The sequence below is a fragment of the Polypterus senegalus genome, chromosome 10 (assembly GCF_016835505.1).
Source record: "Polypterus senegalus isolate Bchr_013 chromosome 10, ASM1683550v1, whole genome shotgun sequence".
Taxonomy (NCBI): Eukaryota; Metazoa; Chordata; class Cladistia; order Polypteriformes; family Polypteridae; genus Polypterus; species Polypterus senegalus.
This window is the reverse complement of record NC_053163.1, coordinates 4,969,480-4,993,465: the sequence shown is the minus strand read 5'-3', so window position 1 is coordinate 4,993,465 and position 23,986 is coordinate 4,969,480. Positions and strand designations below refer to the sequence as shown.

The following is a 23,986-nucleotide window of genomic DNA, read 5'->3' as shown; positions in this document are numbered from 1 at the left end:
GTAGGAGCAGCAAGGAGGGCATCAGTTTGGGTTCAACTTCTAAAATCTTACCACTTGGAAAAAGCTGTAGATGTGCAGTCGTGGGATTTAAGAAAGCAAACTGCCAAGAAGAGAAATGGAGTAGAAGAGACTTGGTGATAGTTTAGAGTTCTTGTCATACTTTTGACCCAATAAATAGGATGGAGAGGATGGTGGTGACTTACACAACTTTCTTTTCAACTAAATTTCAATTGATTATCATCTAGCGACTTCCATTATTTTCTTATGAACAAAGCGATTTAATTTCGAGACGAGTGAATAAGTGACGACCAGTAATGCTGAGGAATGCTGAGGATCAGTTTGGACAGTCACGTGTCCCCAAATGTACCTGTCAGGTCGTGCAGAGCCGCTCATTGAGCCTCGTCATCAGGGCTTTCTTTCTTTCTTTCAAATTATTACTATCAATTCACTTCCCTATCTTTATTATTTATGTATGTATCAATTTATAGTACAGTTTAGTTCTTCACCTGTCTCGCACTTGTCCCGTGTTTTTGTGTATTTTGCACCGCAGTCCTGGGTGTCGCTATTTCATTTGTTGTGACTGGGTGTAAGTTACGGTTTCGAGGTTTCATTTTAGAAACTAAACGTATGCTATCAAGTGTGGTGTGTACAAGGGGTGACAGGATTTCACATTGCAATATTTACGCTGCGAAGTGACACTGAAATGTGGGACGTCACTTTAGAAAGTCAAACTGGAATAAGGACTGACATATTGTGGATCCTGGTGGCGCAGTGGTAGTGCTGCTGCCTCGCAGTTAGGAGACCCGGGTTCGCTTCTTGGGTCCTCCATGTGTGGAGTTTGCATGTCCTCCCCGTGTCTGCGTGGGTTTCCTCCCACAGTCCAAAGACATGCAGGTTAGGTGGATTGGCCCTAGTGTGTGCTTGGTGTGTTTGTGTGTGTCCTGCGGTGGGTTGGCACCCTGCCCAGGATTAGTTCGTGCCCTGTGTTGGCTGGGATTGGCTCCAGCAGACCCCCGTGACCCTGTGTTCGGATTCAGCGGGTTGGATGATGGATGGATATTGTGGATCTTCCATGGTTAAAAAGTGCCGTTAATGAAGCATTAAGACAAACACACCAATTTTCCTCTTGTCATACTAAGTATTGACCACACGAGGGCAGAAACGTTGCACTTTAATAGCCAAACTTGAAACAAAATAGACGCGGGTCCATACATGCACTTTTATTACGTTTCTTTTTGCTTCGTCATAACTGTAAATTATCTTTTTTTTCTATTGCTCAGTACTCGGTCACTGTCAAGCATACAACATCATTCAAGGCACTCAACCAGTTACAGGCTCCGCTACGCTCCGCTGGTTTTCAATGCGCGTTTCACTGCCGGCGCTGATTTTCAGCCGCACTCTCGTTCTTATTTTCTTCTGACACTTTAGAATCCGAGCCGGCACAAATGCTCAAAACGTCTTCTGCAAGAAATATGTTTCCAAGATCAAGAAAGCCGCCGCACATTTTAATGTCACGTTGTAAACATAAGAAAAATAAATAAATAAATAAATAAATAAATAAATAAAAAAAAAAAAAAAACAATGACGATACCGGCTTGTCTCGCGGTCTTTGTCCGCCGTCTAGTGGATTAATCTAAACATTACATCCTAGTGAACGTCTCTCGACATTAATTCTACACCTTGATGTCAACACGTTTGAACTTAATAAAGTGGCGTGACTGTAGGGGGAATGTTTCCTTAGAGCCACCTTCATTAGAGGTGTAAATAGTGATCTCTGTCTGTGAGCTAAATATTAAAATTTTAAAGTGTGCTTATCCAAGGAAAGGTGAGGTTGCAACTGGAACTTGTCCCAAAATCAAGGAAGCATCAACACCTGGACAGGACACAGCATATCAGGGCCTAATTTAGCAACAAAATCTCACATTACCTGCATGTCCTTGGACTGTGGGAAGAAACAAAAGCGCTTGGAAGTCACCAACACACCTTGGGGAGAACATGCAACCTCCATGCAGGGAATCCTGGCTTCATTACTGGTGGTGGCAGAGCTACACTGAGCAACGGGGTCATGTTTATGCTTAGTTTATACTGATTTAAGTTATAATTCATTTTGGAAAGGATGCTAGTCACCATATACAGTAATAGGTCTGTGTATCTATTTTATAGAACCTTTAATGTTCATCTATCTATTTATGGAAAGAATGGTATAAAATACAAGAAAATCAAAGGCAATGTAAAAGATGGATGCAGTCTCTCTATCCCAAGGCTCTATCTATCTTAATCCTGCCTACTATACCAAATACTATCTATCTATCTATCTATCTATCTATCTATCTATCTATCTATCTATCTATCTATCTATCTATCTATCTATCTATCTATCTATCTATCTATCAATTATATAGTGACTTTCATTATCTATCTATCTGTCTATCATTCTTTTTGCTTGTTGTAAATTTTTCATTTATAATGCACTGTACTAATAAATGTTGTTATCATCGACTTTTCCTTCTGCTCAGCTTGGCCCCCAGCTGTTGGACCTGAGTGCCCAGAAGTCCCGCATTGCCTTACGTAACAAGCAGTGCCGACCACCTCAAGACCCCAAAGAAATCCTGAAGAAGCCCAGCCTCGATCCAACTCCGGTTAAACTGCCCCGACCGGAGGGCATCGGTGGTGTGCCTTTACCATTCATGCTGCCAGGTAAGAACTGCTCTGTGGGGTTCAGGTGTTGTTCTTGGTTTTGTAAGCTCGCCATGCACATCACTATCTGTCTTTTTGAAGGACTGGGAGCTGGACCACCAGTACTCAGGAAGAGGGAGACGGCACCGGCCAGCATTAAACAAGAGCCGCTGGTCACCATGGAGGTGGAACAGCCAAAGGTAGGAGCAGCAAGGAGGGCATCAGTTTGGGTTCAACTTCTAAAATCTTACCACTTGGAAAAAGCTGTAGATGTGCAGTCGTGGGATTTAAGAAAGCAAACTGCCAAGAAGAGAAATGGAGTAGAAGAGACTTGGTGATAGTTTAGAGTTCTTGTCATACTTTTGACCCAATAAATAGGATGGAGAGGATGGTGGTGACTTACACAACTTTCTTTTCAACTAAATTTCAATTGATTATCATCTAGCGAATTCCATTATTTTCTTATGAACAAAGCGATTCATTTCGAGACGAGTGAATAAGTGACGACCAGTAATGCTGAGGAATGCTGAGGATCAGTTTGGACAGTCACGTGTCCCCAAATGTACCTGTCAGCTCGTGCAGAGCCGCTCATTGAGCCTCGTCATCGGGGCTTTCTTTCTTTCTTTCAAATTATTACTATCAATTCACTTCCCTATCTTTATTATTTATGTATGTATCAATTTATAGTACAGTTTAGTTCTTCACCTGTCTTGCACTTGTCCCGTGTTTTTGTGTATTTTGCACCGCAGTCCTGGGTGTCGCTATTTCATTTGTTGTGACTGGGTGTAAGTTACGGTTTCGAGGTTTCATTTTAGAAACTAAACGTATGCTATCAAGTGTGGTGTGTACAAGAGGTGACAGGATTTCACACTGCAATATTTACGCTGCGAAGTGACACTGAAATGTGGGACGTCACTTTAGAAAGTCAAACTGGATTAAGGACTGACATATTGTGGATCCTCCATGGTTAAAAAGTGCCGTTAATGAAGCATTAAGACAAACACACCAATTTTCCTCTTGTCATACTAAGTATTGACCACACGAGGGCAGAAACGTTGCACTTTAATACAGCAGGGAGAGCCAAACTTGAAACAAAACAGACGCGGGTCCATACATGCACTTTTATTACGTTTCTTTTTGCTTCGTCATAACTGTAAATTATCTTTTTTTTCTATTGCTCAGTACTCGGTCACTGTCAAGCATACAACATCATTCAAGGCACTCAACCAGTTACAGGCTCCGCTACGCTCCGCTGGTTTTCAATGCGCGTTTCACTGCCGGCGCTGATTTTCAGCCGCACTCTCGTTCTCATTTTCTTCTGACACTTTAGAATCCGAGCCGGCACAAATGCTCAAAACGTCTTCTGAAAGAAATATGTTTCCAAGATCAAGAAAGCCGCCGCACATTTTGATGTCATGTTGTAAACATAAGAAAAATAAATAAATAAATAAACAAAAAAAAAAAACAGTGACGATACCGGCTTGTCTCGCGGTCTTTGTCCGCCATCTAGTGGATTAATCTAAACATTACACCCTAGTGAATGTCTCTCGACATTAATTTTACACCTTGATGTCAACACGTTTGAACTTAATAAAGTGGCGTGACTATCTATCTATCTGATCTATCAATTATATAGTGACTTTCATTATCTATCTATCTGTCTATCATTCTTTTTGCTTGTTGTCCATTTTTCATTTATAACGCACTGTACTAATAAATGTTGTTATCATCGACTTTTCCTTCTGCTCAGCTTGGCCCCCAGCTGTTGGACCTGAGTGTCCAGAAGTCCCGCATTGCCTTACGTAACAAGCAGTGCCGACCACCTCAAGACCCCAAAGAAATCCTGAAGAAGCCCAGCCTCGATCCATCTCCGGTTAAACTGCCCAGACCGGAGGGCATCGGTGGTGTGCCTTTACCATTCATGCTGCCAGGTAAGAACTGCTCTGTGGGTTTCTCGTGCTATTCTTGTTTAACGGCCACACCATTCTTGTCACCATCTCTTTTTTTTGCAGGATTGGGAGCTGGACCACCAGTGCTCAGAAAGAGGGAGACAGCGCCGGTGTGTATTAAACGAGAGCCAGTGGCCACCATGGAGGTGGAGCAACCAAAGGTAAGAGAAGCAAGGGGGATGTCATTCTGAGTTGTTTGTTCAGTTTGTAAATTCCTCCTAACTTCCAAGAAACCATCACTTGGAGGATGCCATAGACGTGCAGGGACAGGATGTTAGGATTGGAAAAATTCAGGTTCAAGGGTCAGTGAAGTTTTTTGTTAACAAAATAGACAGGAGTTCTGAAGTGTAAGAGCACATCTGACATATGTCTGTGCTGCTGGATTGTAATTGGGTGGGTGGCTAAGTGAAAGAGAGGACAGCAGGCAGAGCAAAGCACCATGTAGGGTGAAGTCCCAGTGTTATAGTGCAGAAACCAGCCTATATGCCAAAATAATGATACCCACTTAAAAAAAAAGAAAAAGGTGGGGTAAAATGATGCTAAAAAATGTAACAAGTTGAAAAGAGTATTCTAGTTATAAACTCATTGAAAGTTAGAATCTACAAGATTAAAAATCAAACACGCACATATCTCAATTTTTAAATGAAAAAGGAGAAGGGGGAGCACAATTCAACTCAATACAATTTGTTTTTGTAAAGCCCAAAATCACACAAGGAGTGCCGCAATAGGCTTTAACAGGCCCTGCCTTGACACTTTAAGAAGACAAGGAAAAAACACCCTGGTAGGGAAAAAATGGAAGAAACCTTAAGAAAGGCAATTCAAAGAGAGACCCCTTGGTTGGGCGTGCAGTGGGTGTCAAAAAGAAGGAGGTCAATAAAATAAAATACACAATACAGTAGTGCAATAGAAATGTTACAAATGCTGAGCAAATTCAACAGTAGACGATAACACGTAATATGTTTCAAACAACACTACATAATAAACACTCAATAAGGGAGAGGGGAACCATTAAAACCCCTGGCACATTAACAAACATGGTCTCTCTATTATAAAAAATAAAATCTTGGGAGGAGACGTTTTTTCCTGCGACGAGACATGATCTTCTGAAGAGGGACAGGCAAACACTTTCACATCCCGTGAGATGGTCAAGTCACGTCATACTTACAACCTTCGATAGCAAATCCCGTGGTACACATGCAGAGCAGGTTAGAGATAATGGAAGTAGGAATAATCGAAAGCCTCAAAAAATTGACAGTAAAGATCACATTAGGGCAAACAAATGGAAAATATTACTCGGTGAAATAACGAAGCAGCGAAAAGAGATCACGTAGTGATTGAGGATGTCTGGGTGTGGGGGGGAGAGAGACAAGTCAGTGACTTTAAATCGTTCGAAGCGCCGCACGAAATGCAGATCACGCCACACTGGAGCAGCAGCAAGTCAGCAGCTGATCGGGCAAAGAGGAGGTTAAAAAACCAACTGTTATTTGACTCCCATTGTATTACTGTTTAAGAGGGGCTTCGGAGGATCGGCCACATCTCCTTGGGGTGCTCTCAGTCCCCCTCTTCACAAAGGTGCGTAGGCGCTTGGCTTGGGGGGTTTAAGGGGTTGGTGAGTGAAGCTTCTTTCATAGTAGAAAAACATTTAAATTCAGGTTGTAGGTGACACACAGACTTACGTGACAAACAACACACCCTAGTGAAGGTCATCTCTACTACATTTTGAGCCCAGTATAGGAAACGTACTGACAAGCGAGGAGAGTGTGTGGAGCAGACGGAAAGAGGACATTGAGAGGCTGATGAATGAAGAGAACGAGAGAGAGAAGAGGTTGGATGATGTGGAGATAGCGAATCAGGAAGTGCGACAGATTAGCAAGGAGGGAGTAAGGACAGCAATGAAGAGGATGAAGAATGGAAAAACCGTTGGTCCAGATGGCATACCTCTGGAAGCATGGAGGTGTTTAGGAGAAATGGCAGTGGACTTTTTAACAGGATTGTTTAATGGAATCTTGGAAAGTGAGAGGATGGATGAGAAGTGGAGAAGAAGTGTACTGGTGGACCGATATTTAAGAATAAGGGGGATGTGCAGGACTGCAGTAACTACAGGGGGACAAAATTGATGAGCCACAGCATGAAGTTATGGGAAAGAGTAGTGGAAGCTCAGTTAAGAAGTGAGGTGATGATTAGTGAGTAGCAGGATGGTTTCATGCCAAGAAAGAGCACCACAGATGTGATGTTTGTTCTGAGGATGTTGATGGAGAAGTTTAGAGAAGAACAGAAGGAGTTGCATTGTGTCTTTGTGGACCTGGAGAAAGCAAATGACAGGGTGACTGAGAGGAGTTGTGGTATTGTATGAGGAAGTCGGGAGTGGCAGAGAAGTACGTAAGAGTTGTACAGGATATGAACGAGGGAAGTGTGACTGTGGTGAGGTCTGCGGTAGGAGTGACGAAGGTGGGATTACATCAGGGATCGGCTCTGAGCCCTTTCTTATTTGTAAAGATGATGGACAGGTTGACAGGCAAGATTAGACAGGAGTCCTCATGGACTGTGATGTTTGCTGATGACACTGAGATCTGTAGTGAGATTACGGAGCAGGTTGAGGAGACCCTGGAGAGGTGGAGATATGAGAGGAATGAAGGTCAGTAGGACCAGCAAGACGGAATACATGTGTGTGAATGAGAGGAAGGTCAGGGGAATGGTGAGGATGAGGGAGTAGAGTTGGTGAAGGTGGATGAGTTTAATTACTTGAGATCAACATTACAGAGGAATGGGAAGTGTGGAAGAAAAGTGAAGAAGAGAGTGCAGGCAGGGTGGAGTGGGTGTAGAAGAGTGTCAGGAGTGATTGGTGACAGACGGGTATCAGCAAGAGTGAAAGGGAAGGTCTACAGGATGGTAGTGAGACCAGCTGTGTGTTATGAGCTGGTGACGGTGGCACAGGAGACAGAGCTGGAGGTGGCAGAGTTAAAGATGCTAAGATTGGCATTGGGGGTGATGAGGATGGACAGGATTAGAAATGAGGACATTAGAGGGTCAGCTCAAGTGGGACGATTGGGAGACAAAGTCAGAGAGGCGAGATTGGGTTGGTTTGGAGAGATGCTGGGTATACTGGGAGAACGGTGCTAAGGATAGAGCTGCTAGGGAAGAGGAAAAGAAGAAGGCCTAAGAGAAGATTTATGTATGTGAGAGGACATGCAGGTGATGGGTGTCACAGAGCAAGATGACGAGGACAGGAAGATATGGAACAAGATGATCCGCTGTGACGACCCCTAGCAGAAACAGCCAAAAGAAGAAGAAGAAGAAGAAGAAGTCTTTATGTCCATTTTTATTTGATTTCCTTTCTCTCATTTGCGACAGGTGCTGCCAGAAAACCAAAGTGACCAGGGCCTGGAAACTCCACCGAAGAAGGAGGTTAAACCGAAATGGACACCTCCTGGGAAAGTCGGGTACTTGAGTGAACGTTTCCTGAAGCGGGTTTTGGGGCGCTTGAGGGAATGCAGCGCAGGCTGAACAGCGCCCCCATCTGGTAAGAGTCTGCTCCTCTTTAACTCCCTTCTATTCTGTTCCTTGCAGATTCGGCATGGCGCACCCGCAGATGATGTTAGAGCTAAGGGGAAAGCTGAAGAAGACCACCGACTGAAGAACACGCCAGAAAGCCGGCTATTTATTTGCTTGCATGTTTCTGAAAGAAGCGGAATGTACACAAACTTGTATTTATGTATTTATTTCTTACAAAATAAAGCCATCTGTATATGGTTTGGGGATGTTACTTGTTGCCATTTCCTATTTGTTGGGTAGTAGTTGTTCTAAACAGAACTTGCCAGTTTTTTGACTCGTACTTTCGAACGTTAACCCGTCTGGGTGGTACGGCGAGGGCTTTCTTTTACTATTCGATGCTCTCAGTCCAAGCCTCTTCTTTATTCCTTTCTCTCTCCACTTCCTTCTTTTTCTTCTCACCATAACCCAGAGTTTGTGGTGTCACTAAACCGTGGAGAGGCTCGGTGCCCTTTTGCTGCCTTTGTTTGGAGAGGAGCACCACTTCCTCCAAAGTCTGTTTCAGAGATGACTTGCCACTCACTGTTCCATTCTAAGCTGATTTTATGGCTGACTTCAAACTAAGGTTACTCATTCACAGAATGCCAGCCAGCGCTTCATATTGTGGTTGTTGAGCACCACATGAATTGGCAAGGAATGGCGCCGCGAATAGGGCGTTAAATCAGGATCTGAAATTATTTGTGTTTACTGTTTACATAATGTTACATTGGGGGGTATGGAAAATAGAACAGAAAATTTCCACTCTAAGGCATTCAGATTATGGCAATTATGCTCAGAACGAGAGAGAAACCAGTAGGAAAAACCCTGGCCTCAACAAGTTAATTAAACAACTCATGAAAATATTGATTTAAAGACAAACATCCAAAATGCAAAATACAAAAATTCAAAATTCCAAACATAAAAAAAAATGCAAAAAGAAATTAAAAAAAAAATCTGAATCCGGACGGCACGGTGGTGCAGTGGGTAGCACTGCTGCCTCACAGTAAGGAGACTTGGGTTTTCTTCCCAGATCCTCCCTGCATGGAGTTTGCATGTCCTCCCCATGTCTGCGTGGGTTTCCCTCCACAGTCCGAAAAACATGCAGGTTAGGTGCGTTGGCCATCCTAAATTGTGCTTGGTGTGTGCGTGCCCTGTGGTGGGCTGGCACCCTGTCCGGGGTTTGTTTCCTGCCTTGCACCCTGTGTTGGCTGGGATTGGCTCCAGCAGACCCCGTGACCCTGTAGTTAGGATATAGCTGGTTGGATAATGGATGGAAATCAGAATCCAAAATAACAAGTGAGAATTCCAGAAGCTAAGAAAATCCAAAAGCAGAAAGTGGTCCAAAAGACCACCTATGCCTACAACTAAGAAGAGAGCACAAAAGGGAGCAGAGAACAGCGTGAGTGCAAGCTAATGCTACCGCAATGGAGCGCTGGCCTCTTAAAGCTCATTTACGCCATCTTTTACAAATTTAAAGAATGCAGCCATTAGTCCACCGTATCCAGAAGGGGGCACTCTTTCTCCTCTGGGATGTGTTGCTTGACGCAGAACAAACTAGAGCCAATAGCATCCCCTCGGGAGGAGCTTGTTAATGATGCTGAAGGCAGTTGGGACCACCGCAGTCACCAAGAATACCATTAGTAACACGCTATGCCATCATGGATTGAAATCTTGCAGCGTCCTGCACAGGCCCATCCAAAGTTTGGCAGTCAACCTCTGAATCATCACGGTCCGGTACAAGCTCCTCCCGTGTAGTCACCTTTCTCATGACCATCCTCACTCACAAGATCTTGCGTGGAGCTCCAGGCCCAGGCTGACTGATGGTCATTTTATATTTATCTTCCATTTCCGAATAATCGCACCAACAGTTGTCACCTTCTCACCAAGCTTCTTGCTGATGGTCTGGTAGCCCATTCCAGCCTTGACCCCGGCGTAACTTCGACAGCTCTTTGGCGTTGCCCACGGTGGTGGAGAGGTTGGAATGGAAGAAACTGATTCTGTGGACAGGTGGGCTTTATACACATCATGAGCTGAGACCAGGAGGACTCGGAATTGATCGATCGATCAACTGATTGTTATCTGTGCCACGTGGGCACACAGCCAATCTGTAGGAGCCATAATTCTGGCTGGGTTGTAGGGCATCAAATCCTTATTTCTCTCAATGACATGCAAATCAATTTCTAACTTTTGATGTCATGTGTTTTTTTCTGGATTTTTGGTTGATATTCCGTCTCTCTCCATTAAAATGAAACAACCATCACAATTAGAGGATTTCTTTGTTAAGCGAACGGGCTTAGAAATTCAGCAGGGGATCAAATTCTGGTTTCCCCCCACTGTGAGTCTAAAGCTGGGGACTCGGGACAACTCAAAAGCAGAGTCACAGAGGTTTACATTCCACACCCTGAAAAAGAAGTTCAAGTTATGGCGCACATTTGCTTCCTCTATGTGAATCCTCCAAATAATTAGCGAAAAGCCCACTCAGCTACGAGGGGCGATGGTAGTCAGAAGGAAAGACGATATGCAAATGTCAACATTAACCAAAAAAATGGGGAAGGTGCAGGGTGGTTAACGCTGAAGTCGGCCTGCATCATAACAGACCTGAGGAACATCCTGTTTTATGGACAAGACGTTCACTTCTCGTGCTTTTCTTAGTCAACAAGACGACACCCATCAGATTTTGAAAATCCTTTCGGAATTCACCGCAGAGACGACTTCCACTATCGCTCCATGGGTGGTGTTACGGAATTTATTACCCGGCAAGATGTCTCGAACCCAGGGGGGCTTTTTTTGTTTTTGACCAATAGATGATTTTCGACAAAGTGGAAAATCCAGTCAGGTACAGTAACACTTTGCAGCGATGGACTTTGTGATTTTGGGGGGATCTAAGCGAACACAGGTATGAGGGCCCCCTGAACAATTGTTTTTCCGCCACAAATCAAACTGTCAGACGAAACGTTTAAAACGATGCTTGTTATAATGAATGGAGGAAGAGCCTGGTGGCCAAACACACGGCGAGTTTACGTTTGTTATAATCAATAGAGGGAGTGGCCTAACGTAAAAATGGACAATCTGGGCGAAAAATGCAAATAAAAATCAAGCTGTGGATTAGAAAACTAAATTCAAAGTGTAAGTAAGTGACGAGACAGAAGAGCTGACGAATACTCGACTCTCCGTGCGTTGGTATTGGCAGGCGTCTACACCCCGCACTTCCAAAAAGAGGACAAGAAAGGCACACCACGCTGACACGTTTCTCACGGCACACCATCCATCATCTACTGATCCTTTCTCCCTTTTTCATTTCCATCGTTATTTACAGGATAAACTTTATCTTTTTCTTCCTCACCACTGAACAGGGGTCTTTATTAGAGAGAAGGCAGTGCGGTCGTACTGGAGGGGAAGACGCTCACCGATGTTTTCACTCTCGTTACGGAGAGGGGTAGCGGTAATTTCAGTACGAGCTTTGTCAGCTTCTTCTGTGTCTGCTGGGGCTACACATGCTGCACTTGCTGCTACCACATTGTGGAGTCAACTCAGGAGCTGCTGTTTCCAATTCAGTTTTCTTTTAAAAATCCTGACATTTTGGGCTTATACAAGTTTTATAAATGTGACCCCAGGACATAACTGATCTGTCTAGAAAGAGGGCTCACCCCTGGTAGCCTGGGCCCAAACTGAAAAGGCAGGCTTTGGGGTCCAAACATTAGGCACTAAAGGAAGAGCAGGCTAGAAATGTTCAAATAAATACTTTTAGATTTCCCAAATACACAATAACATGTCCTTCAAGGGAGAGAATTACTGTAAACCTCTGGATTGAAATTACAAAGGCCAGGCGAGACTCTTCATAAAGGTATGTCTTCATTTCTTCTTTTGTCCTCAGATTTGTCAGACCCCCAAAGGATTAGCCGCATTTCATTTTGTTGTTGCACGTCTGTGCAGTTAGCATTGAGGTCTCAACGCTCGGGTTTATCTGGTGGCTTCTCGGGTTCTTGCGAATTGCTTGAGACTCTTCTAGCCAGCAGTCTGCTGGTCAAGGTCCAGGGATGGCGGAACAGTCCACAAATAAGGGGAAAATGTCCACTTTCAATTTTTTCTTTTCATTTTTTTAATTAAATAAATCCAAAAAAACATAAATAATAATGTGTCACTTCCATCGGGGACCCTAAGCATCTGATGACCTCAGTTGTATGTTAAGTCCACCCTTGATACTTTGTGACACAGAGAATGTGACATCCCCATTGTGAACGGCCGAGTTTGGGTGGTGCTACACTTTAATTCATAACTTAATTTGAAGAGGACCCAGGGAAGACCCAGGACACACTGGAGGGACTATGTCTTCCAGCTGGCCTGGGAACACCTCGGGATTCCCCCGGAAGAGCTAGTAAAAGTGGCCAGGGAGAGGGAAGTCTAGGCATCTCTGCTCAAGCAGCTGCCCCCGTGACCCGATCTCGGATAAGCGGAAGAGGATGGTTGGATGGATGGATGGATGGATTCTGCTCCATGACCCCCTACAGAAGATCTTATAGAAGGTCATATAGAGTTCCTCCACAGATGGTCACACTTATGGGGATGTTCTACTATCAGATTCAGTGCAGCCTGTCAGAGTGGTTTCCGGAGGGGTTCAGCGTGTGACAGGGATGTATCATCTCTCCCATCGTCATTCTGATGGCCATTGATTGGTTCATATGGAGGACAACAGCTGACAAGCTTAGAGGCATCCACTGGGCCCTATTATCCCAGCTTGAAGATCTTGACCTTGCTGCCCTCCCCTCAAAACGACACCATTTGCAGGAAAAGACTGACAGACTGAATGCCTTCGCCAAACAAACAGGCCTCAACATCAGTGCCTCTAAAACACGAGTGATGGGCATCAATGCCAACCCTCGAGGTCCTCTCGGATACGCTGAGGAGTTTACATATCTTGGCTGTCTTGTTAGGAAGGTCAGTGCAGAACAAAAAGACACCAGGGCAAGACTTGGGAAAGCATGCAGTGCATTCTGAAGACTTCAGCCCATCAGGAAGTCCAAACAGTACAGCGTGAGAACAAAGCTCAGACTACGACAGCCATGTCAAACCTCTCCTTTTGTGTGGCTCTGAAATGCCGCTGGGTTGTAAGGGGGACATGAATAAGATCGACGCCTTCCATGATGGATGTCTCAGGAAGATCTGTCATATCTTATGGCCGAGATGATCTCCAACAAAAACCTTTACAAGAAAACTAAGAGCCAGAGCCTGGTGCTGAAGACCAAACACCGACACTTATGGTGACTCGGCCACGTCCTCAGGATGGGATCAGAAAGGTATACCTAAGGTTGCTCTGAGATGGACACCAACCTGGGAAGTTCAAACAAGGCCGGCCTAAAACAACCTGCAGGAGAACTGAGATGAATGAGGTGAAGGAGACGGACCTAACATGGGGTGAAGCAGAAGGCGTAGCTCAAGACAGGACCAGATGGAGGCAAATCTTCAACACCTGATGCGCCTTTCGCCACAGAGAGGATTAATAATGAAATGACACTGGAATTCAGGTTACATATTACAAAGATCATTGAAATCAGAAGGATACGATATATACAGGCACGCATGAGGGCTCCCTGCCAGGCTCAGCCGAGGTGAGCAGTGCCACTCCCAGGTGAGAGACGGCGCTGTCACTAATGGTCTCCTCTCCATTTTTCCCACTGCCCACTAAAAACGCTGTTGGGTGTGAAATTTTGTATATAAGTGATAAATATTTTGTATGTCATCATTTGTAACTTAGACAATGCAAATATAATATTATATTAATATACATTTAAAGAGCCAAACCAGCACCAGTCTTTAGAACTGAGTGAGGAATTTTATGATAGGGTTGGGGAAAAAGTGCCTCAAACCAGTTTGGCAAGGAATTCTCTGCAGGACCCTCCCAATCGACCCCCACAGGAAGGCCAGACTACCCAACTCAACAATTGGCTTTTTGGTGGTGGTGAGTGTGATAGGTATTGTGTGCCCCCATTGGTCTGAAGCTTGGCTGTTTGGGAATTGGTTTGAATCAGAGGCCATTCTGTAGCACAAACCCCCTACTTTTGGTGTAAGGATTTGGACAAAGAATGGAGAAATTTGGTGTCTTTACCCTTCTGTCCATCCCTCTCTCTCTCACACACCATCATGATGAAGGAGCATCTCACACACCATGGACTGCACTGAGAAGCACTACTCGGCAGCCATATTGAGACAGGTATGTGGCCTGTTCTGAAAAGGAGGACGTGACTGGAGACATTTTAAGGAACTAACAAGTCAGTGTGCCGTCTGAAACTCCACATCAGCATTGATCAAGTTGTATGGTTGCCAGTCTTCACTTGTACTCTGCTTATTGTTATTATTTTATAAATACTATCAATAATAATATTATTTAAAGTTATAACCCTAAGCCATATACGGGTTAAATCTCCACTACCTTAACACAAACCCAAAACTGATGCTCCCCTTAAATCTATAGATAACGTACACCTATTTGAAAATATACATACTGTACTTGGCCCCCCGTGTTTAATCAACCCTTAGTAATAATTTCACTTGGTTCTTTTTCTAATTTACAAGATACTAGTCCTACGGGAGTGCAACTGATAGATGTTCGGAACATGACGACACGGGAATTACTTTACTTTTTAAAAAATGTCCACCCAGCCCGATACCATTAAAGGTAATTGTATTAGTAGGGTTTTGGGATATGAAGGGAAATACGGTGCCAGTGGGACTGTTTCTGATTTGGTTACGATACCTGAAAGAGTCTTCCCTGCAGCCATGTTTTTCTTTCATAGATAGATAGATAGATAGAAGTGAAAGGCACTATATACAGTAGTAGATAGATAGATAGATAGATAGATAGATAGATAGATAGATAGATAGATAGATAGATAGATAGATAGATAGATGAAAGGCACTATATACAGTAGTAGATAGATAGATAGATAGATAGATAGATAGATAGATAGATAGATAGATAGATAGATAGATAGATAGATAAAAGTGAAAGGCACTATATGATAGATAGATAGATAGATAGATAGATAGATAGATAGATAGATAGATAGATAGATAGAAGTGAAAGGCACTATATAATAGATAGATAGATAGATAGATAGATAGATAGATAGATAGATAGATAGATAGATAGATAGATAGATGTGAAAGGCACTATATAATAGATAGATAGATAGATAGATAGATAGATAGAAGTGAAAGGCACTATATGATAGATAGATAGATAGATAGATAGATAGATAGATAGATAGATGTGAAAGGCACTATATACCGTAGTAGATCTATCATTTATTAAAAAACGAAATTTAAGTTCGTCTAACCTAATCTAACGCTATGGCTACTTAATTTCTCTGCTTCATGAGTGTGAACCTTGCTGTGACGAGATCGTGACGCCATACTGCAAGTGAAATAAACAACTGCAGATATTTTAGTGATAGAGGAGCGATTTCAAGCTCATAATTATTTACATTGCTCTAATATAGTAAATATCATTTACTTCTTGCATAACAGGTTGGATATCCATCCATCCATCCATTTTCCAACCCGCTGAATCCGAAAACAGGGGTCTGCTGGAGCCAATCCCAGCCAACACAGGGCAGGAACCAATCCTGGCCAGGGTGCCAACTCACCGCAGGACACACACACACACGCAATTCAGAATCGCCAATGCACTTCACCTGCATGTCTTTGGACTGTGGGAGGAAACCCACGCAGACACGGGGAGAACATGCAAACTCCACACAGGCAGGGAGGACCAGGGAAGCGAACCCAGACGGGTCTCCTAACTGTGAGGCAGCAGCGCTACCCACTGCGCCACCGTGCCGCCCACAGGTCGAATAGCTCTAGTGAAATTTAGTGCCCTCCATCTTACCAGATTTTCTCAACGTTACTTTTTTTGTTCCAGCCGCTGATGATTTCTCACGTGCGTTTGTATGTTGGTTAAGGATTTTAGACGCAATATTGCTTTACTGGACGTAAGCCTGATGGCATATTGAGAAGATACTTCATTAATTGTAATAATCTTTCTTTGACTTTTCTTATTTTCCAGTGTACTCCGACGCTGTAATGTAAAATATTTTTGCATCTTACAGTAGAAGTCAGGTCTGACATATTTGCCAATTGAATATTACATTGAGGCCTATGTTTTTGCTGCTGTAGTCCGGCTATTTGTTAGACAAAGTTTTTGAAAGATGTTGAAAAATGTAAAAAAAATACATTTTGCAACACTTCCATTCTTTAAGTTGCTGTAGTTTTAATAATTTAATAAGTAATTAAACATGATAAGTCTTAAAATTATAAGAAGATCACACTAATTACACAAACTTCATTTTTTACATCATCACAGCTTTAAAATATATTAATAATTAAGTATTTAGAACTTAAAAATGCAACATAAATTAGTTGGGACAACTTAATTTTTATGTGCAGTGAATTTATAACGTTGTGTGTATCCCATATTTTTTTAAGTAGATGGAACTTAAAAGTAATTTAAGATCTGAAGGAAAAACCCTTTCCAGTTACTCAGTGTTGTGGGTGGTTCTGCGTAATTTTAACCAGAAGTTGTAGCAACTCAAAAACTTGATGCAGAGCGTTGTGTTCATTTTTTTTTTTTTTTGTCGGCCCAAAACAATTGTTTTTAGAGTGTAAGATCCGACAGAATTCCTGCCCCTTCCTGCCTCGGGTACATATAAAGAGAAACTCCGAGAAGGTGGCGTCGTTCTTGAGAGGACCACAGAAGAAAGACGAGTGTTACATGAGTTGGCATAAACTTCATTTCTTGCTATTTCAAATATCCAAATCATATTATGTGACATCATCTACTGTTAAATTCTACTCCGTACGTCTCCATTTTTTATTTTTATACTGTATTGAGGATTTGTTCTGTTCTGTGTATTGTATTGTATTGTATTGTATTGACACCCACTGCACACCCATCCTACCAGGGCAGGGGTCTCTCTTTGAATTGCCTTTCCTGAGGTTTCTTCCATTTTTCCCTGCAATTTTTTTGGGGAGTTTTTCTTTTCAAGGCTGGGGGGCTGTCAAGAGGCAGGGCCTGTTAAAGCCCATTGCGGCACTTCTTGTGTGATTTTGGGCTATACAAAAAATAAATTGTATTATATTTACTGTCAGGACTATTTCTGTTATGTTGATTCCTTCATCTTGTGTTCAGAAGTTACCAGAGTGATACCCCAGATTTTTGCACTGTTTCACTTGCCTGGCCGAGCGTTTTAGGCTCCATTGTTCTTAACTCCTTAACAGTGAGTTGCCTGCCGTACCGCATTTTGAACATTAGGGGGTGCTGTTTAAATGCTGTAAGCATCGGAGTAGCTGCAAAAAGCGCCGGCCACACTTGTTGCAAATGAAGTCAATGGCTACGCACTACACTGGCGGATCTACTGCAGGGGGTCCATACCGGCTACCCGCCCACTCTCCGCCTGATGAAACAACTGAGTCTCAGCACATGGATATAATGAAAGAGACCCCCCACTTCACTAGGTGCCCAACGCAAGAGTTGAAAACACCGCGCTGCATTATTAAAAATACGATCAATTCTCCATTAAGGCGCTAAGACCCCCTTAATAATAAGTTGAGCACATAAGATGATAATGCTTGTGCTAATGGCAATGATTACACTGGGAGCAAAACACAATGGGGTCTACATTTATTTATTTATTTATTTTACAAAGCGAAACTTAATGTTTCGCTGTGATTTCAATGCCACGCGAATCGTTTTGGTCATCCCTGGAAACTTCTTACCAGCCGTCACCTCCTTCATAACGCAGGAGCACATTCTGAAGGTTAGAGGGTGCTGTTGAGCTGCTGTAGGGGGTCTGCAGGACGTAATCAGGTAAACTGACCTGCTAATTTGTCGTTACGTTCCCGTTATTTCCCCCTTTCTAAATCACAGTGGGACTACATGTCTGATCCAGATTAACACACTTCATCAGCTCAGAGGCTTCTGAAACACAGGATGTCACCTGAACTGCCATTTGATGTACCCCCTAATGCGGGGGCGCCACGGTGAGCAGTGCTGTCCCTTCACCGACCCAGCACCCGGATGTTGTTCGATTGAAATGTGCACATTGTCACCGTTTCCGGACTTTCTTTGGATGCCCCGTTTTTTTTCTCCTACACGTCCAAAGACAATCAGGTTAGGTAAATGGGGATTCCAAATGATTATGGGACTGGGACCCTTCGTGGTTCTTTTGCGCCCAATGGTGCCTGGATAAGCTCCGGTGCACCGGTCCTAGGACCTTAAACTTGATGATGCCCGTTTGAAAGATCAGAAAGTAACGAACGACTTTCAATCAAATATAATTAAACCGAAGTCAAGACAATTCATTACGTGCCTCCTCACCCCGGACACTGCCGCGGCTCCCAGAATCGTCGAATCGTCTCCTCCAGGTTTTCATTTTCTCTGAAGCCAGCCGCCTCTCTTCAGAAGGGAAGTCGCTCGGCTCTTTCTCACTTGTGGCGAACTGCTTGGTTTTCCCTGCTGTTTCGAGACTGACCTCACATTTGCCACCCGAAACTCCCCACAACAGCACGTTGGCGTGTCATGAGCCTGAGAAGGCAGCGCCGAGACTCCGCTCCCGGGCAGAGCCGCGCACTTCACCGCAGACATTCCAGTAACTCTCTCCGGGGGCTAAGAATAGCCGAGGGTCTGACCACGCTGACCAGCACTTCCAGTTTCACACCCTCGAGCGTCCCACAAGAGAGAGGGAGAGAGAGAGAGAGAGAGAAATGACATTTTCACAGGGAAACGTGACAAAGCGCCCGGGGAATTAAGAAGAGCGGAAGAGAGGTGGAGAGATACTGAGAAAAGACGGGGGGCGTCTGGGACGGGAAAAGACTTAAGAAAGAAGGAGAGAGAGAGAGAGAGAGACCGACAGAAAGAAGGAAAGAAAAAAGAAAGAAAGAAAGAAAGAAGAAAGAGACAAACAGGCAGAAAAAAGAAAAAGAGACAGACAGACAGATAGAGAGACAGACAGACAGACAGAAGGAAAGAAAGAAAAAAGAAAGATAGATAGAGACAGACAGACAGAGACAGACAGAAAGAAAGACACACAGAAAGAGAGACAGATAGAAAGAAGGACAGAAAAAAAGACAGACAGACAAAAAGAAGAAAGAAAGAAAGAAAGAGTTTGAGATTTTTAAATAAGCACTTTATTACTCGGTGATGATTATTACAGAAAACAAGCACAATCTTTACAGTCATAAGCTCTCAAAATGATATTTAAAAGCAACACAATTTTCAAAACTTGGTAGTAGAATTGTACAAATTGCTTCATTCATACACCACTGCTTAATAAAAGTTTGCAGTTTTTTTGCAGTCATAAATCCAGAAACACTCTTGCTTTCTTTTACTAAGGTGGTAAACATTTTCCTTGATTATTGATTTTTTTTTTCATTTTTTAATTCATAAAATTTATCTTGATAAATCTCTTCTTGATTATTGATTTTCTTGACTGGCCCAACAAAAAACTGTCAGTCCTGCCATTCCTCTTAACGTTCCTTGAATCTTGCACTCCACAAATAAATGCAGACCCATTAAAGTACAAATCCAAAGCATTAAAAATAGAATTAAGAACAATTAAAAGAAGTTAAATTCTAAGACAAAGCAGAAAGTAATGTAAGACCACCTCTCAGAATAGAAGGGACTTATAACAAACCCTGGAGTCAATGAGACCCCCAAATGAGTTCACACTGATGATCCCATGCAGGGTCCTCCACTGCAGACTCCCAGTCATCTTACTCAATGGTGGTCTGTACCGACTGCCCCAGGCTGGGCTGTAATATCCCTAGCCCCCCAAGTCTGTCCCCCCAGGGTGTGTCCAGGGTCTTCCTGAGCTGACTTTGATGTCTCACCTGGGCACACAGTTTATAAAGCTCCAGGTCAAATGTTTAGAAATCCACTTGTTGCTTCCTGTATTTGGAATGTTGAAGTAACTCAAAGGCTTGGAAACTCACAAAGTGGTTCAGGAGTGTCCCCATTTTCACAATAGTCTTTTAGCATTTCTTTAACAGCTTGTGGGAAGCCTGACATTATTAGTCTTAAAATGTTTGCCGTAAAGCTTCAACTCCTCTGCCACTTTGGTTGTGGTTATCCAGCCACCCTGTGTATCATTAAGCAGACGCTTGACTTGTAACATCACAGCATTCAACATCCATCCTTGCATGGACAAAAAGTCCATTGGGAGGTAAGCGAGTCTGGGCATCTGCAAAGACCACTACAGTGTGAGAGAATCTTCTTCAGGATTTGCTTTCAGTTGCTGCCAGGATCTCAAAAGACTACGATAATATTTTGGAAGACTGGAAAAGAAGTGAAGGGAATCGTCCATCATGCACAGGGCCTGATCCAGCTGCCCCACTCGACAAGCTAAAGGTGCCCAATTCAACAGCCTGTGACTTACAGAAGCTTTTGCAAGGCCGGCAATTGAAACGTACTTTTGTGACTTTGAATATCAATCAGTCGTTGACCTCTCTTGCTCTTTGGATGATACAGAATGCTTTGTCTTAGCCAGTGCTTTATATTCCAAAAACTAATTCCCTCTGTATGTCAGATATCAGATCTGTGTTATTGTGGTATTTCCCTCTACTTACCCTTTACTTAGGGGTACGTTTACTCATATCAGGTTTTTTACCGGGTTGGTTGACCATCGCACATCAAGATTAACACACACACACACAGAAACAGAGCCCCATGAATGACACACACACACAGCGTTTTAACTTCTAGCACTTTAAACCACACAAGTGTGTTAGGAATAACACAGCCTATCACTCTCTCAGCACTTTGAGAGACTTACTTACTGTCGGCACAAATCATGTACGATGTTTTAAAGATATCTCAGACATAAATATTACTTTAGTCTCTAGGGGTATATTCAGACATACAATGGCTCAACATCAACTAAAGATGCCTTACCTGACGTACTGTTACCTAATATTGGGTGGAGCTCTCACCCTCAGCCTTAATAAACCTGGCAGAACAACAACAACAATATTTATTTCTGTAGCACATTATCATACAAATGATGAAGCTCAAAGTGCTTTACAGGATGAAGAAAGAGAAAAAAGACAAAATCTCTCTATTATAATAAAAAATCCTGTGACGAGACGAGACTTTTTGAAAGTCGAGACTTTCTTGAAGATTGTTGTTCAAGTCCCGCAAGTCGAGACTTTGGCCATGAGATGTTTTAAGGTCAACCACAGAAAACCACACACACGGTACTCTCACCTCTCATTCGTGTGAATGACTTTGACAGACACAGTTCTTGCTGCAACGAGACGAGACATTTCATCATGAAGGGTTATCAACAATAAAAATGAGTACACGGGCAATCCTAGCACTGAAGTCAAATGATGAAGTCAAACGAATTAACGGCAAAAATGACAACTGGTTACACTGCAAATTGGTAAAATGCATATCAATCGACTATGCTGAAACAGTTGGTGGTGATGGTGCCAAAGATGAGAACATCAACTTATAATATCCTGAAGAATATCTATAACCAGGCAGCACGGTGGCACAGTGGGTAGCGCTGCTGCCTCGCAATTAAGAGATCCGGGTTTGCTTCCCGGGTCCTCCCTGCGTGGAGTTTACATGTGCTCTCCATGTCTGTGTGGGTTTCCTCCCACTGTCCACAGACATGCAGGTTAGGTGCATTGGCGATTCTAAATTGTCCCTAGCTTGGTGTGTGTGTGTGTGTGTAGCCTGCGGTGGGCTTTCACCCTGCCCGGGGTTTGTTTGCTGCCTTGCGGCCTGTGTTGGCTGGGATTGGCACCAGCAGACTCCCGTGACCCTGTAGTTAGGATATAACGGGTTGGATAATGGATGGATGGATATCTACAACCGCTAATAACAATAATAATTAATAATTCTTTATATAGCGCTTTTCTCACTACTCAAAGTGCTCCCCACACAGGGAGGACCCAGGAAGTGAGGTCTTCCACCACATGTATTACTGTAGAAAGAAGGATGTATGCAGGAAAGGTAATGTAGTCCATCTTCAGGGGAAAACATTACACAACAAATGAGATTGTGATACTGTATGCCATTTGTATTAAAACGTTAACAGTTTCTTGTTAGAATAGCTTTTGCTATTTACAAGACAATTTACATATCTCAGAGAGAGACATTAGAAAAAGTCATTTTATTTAATAGAGAGAGAGAAACGAAATTTAATCACAGGCAGTTTTTACGTCACGTTGTCATGACGAAAGTCCGAGCACAGTATCAAAAATCAATGCGCTAACTCAAAAAATTGTTTTAACTTAAGTTTTACAGTAAAAGTGTAAGTTTAAAAAATTTTTAAGTGTTAATTTCAAAGCCAAACAGAACAAAATCGTATTACGCAACGAATAACTTTAACGCAACATGAAATATAATTTACATTCAAATTATTACATTTGAATATTAAATATTTAATATGGTTAATTACTCACTGTAATGTAAAATAGTAAATTGTACAACCACATCCCTATACGCGACTGACAGAACCGCAAAGAGACTAGAGGGGTTGGCGAGCAAAGTGTATAAAAAAGTATAAAAAAATAAAATTAGACAATACTAATTAACATAGAATAAAAGAAAGGTCCGATGACCTGGAGGACAGAAAAAACAAAAAAAAAAAAAAAAAACCCAGACGGCTGGAGAAAAAGAAACAAAATCTGCAGGGGGTCCGAAGCCAGGAGACCACCCAGCTGCCCTGTAGGCATTCTATCCAACATAAATGATCTCAATCTGTCCTCAGGGTTTTCAGGAAGCACGGAGCGTATGGCAAACTTCTGGCTGCTCCAGGTGCTTGTAAAAATATATCTACCTTCTTACTTCAATCACTCTAAACATGAAGACAAAGCATAGAAAGTTATAAGAAGTGTGGTATGTAATAACACCAAATAGAACAGAGAATAAAAGAAAATAAGATTGATAGTAAAGTCTGGAGATATATATATATATATATAGTCTTTAGAAAAAGATTACGAGAAAATAAAGATGTCAAGGATGAATGTCGCAGGCGGCTTGAGATCTTAGCACTCAAAGCTGTTCATGAGATGCTTTGCTGGTGATCAGATGGTAGACGGCCACATGTTGCTGGCGCCCATTCCTGACGTCGCTCTGTTCTCTTCTGACGTCGCTCTTTGGGACTTTTCCAAGATGAGTTTGCTACATGGACCTGATTGGCTGGCTGTCGATATGATGACTGAACTGGCTCAGACTCTTTCATCAGTTTGTGTGTGTCCATTTTCCCAAGCGATCGAGTTTCTGATGTTTTAACAATCTCCTGTCTCAGGCTGTAGTCCTGATGCCTTTCCCTTCACAGGTGATAAAATCATCAAAACAGCTGCAGGCGTCTCCTGAATTCCCGCTCAGATCAAACAAATGGTCCTGTGATTCAGGGAAACAGATTGCCTTTGATGCTAACTGTTTTGTTACGGGAAAATGGTTCAAGGGATTAGAACATAAGTAGGCAAAGAATCAGAGAGAAGAGGTCCAATACTTCTATTTTGTTTACTTAATCAATTATAACATTTAAATACATATGAATGGGTTATAGACAAAGAGACAAACAATAACATACATACATACAGTAACATACATCAAAAGACCCAGAGCCATCACCCCAGACCAGTAGACTGAGGGGGCCCGCTTGTCAGTCTTGTCAAAGGATCAACCCTTTTAGCCTTTCATTTACCGGGCGGTGCGCGCTGTCCCCATGGTTGAGCCTCCAAAGAAACTGAGGGCGGAACCTTCCCTTATATACTAATTGAGCGTCCTTGCCCAAAGCGGCTTACGTGTAAGCAGTGTATACAGA

The 23,986-nt window shown here is 42.8% G+C and overlaps 1 protein-coding gene across 3 annotated transcripts in view; it reads left to right on the top strand.

Annotated features, from left to right (window-relative positions):
• Positions 1–8,388, top strand: part of si:ch211-136m16.8 — a 41,968-nt gene extending 33,580 nt beyond the window's left edge. For all 3 annotated transcript variants that reach the window (XM_039764974.1, XM_039764972.1, XM_039764973.1), the window contains 6 exons: positions 2,517–2,697; positions 2,779–2,876; positions 4,427–4,607; positions 4,689–4,786; positions 7,977–8,065; positions 8,193–8,388. In XM_039764974.1, the coding sequence (XP_039620908.1) occupies positions 2,517–2,697; positions 2,779–2,876; positions 4,427–4,607; positions 4,689–4,786; positions 7,977–8,065; positions 8,193–8,259 (714 nt within the window). In that variant the 3' untranslated portion in view covers positions 8,260–8,388. The remainder of the gene's footprint in view (positions 1–2,516; positions 2,698–2,778; positions 2,877–4,426; positions 4,608–4,688; positions 4,787–7,976; positions 8,066–8,192) is intronic.
• Positions 8,389–23,986: the final 15,598 nt, after the last annotated feature.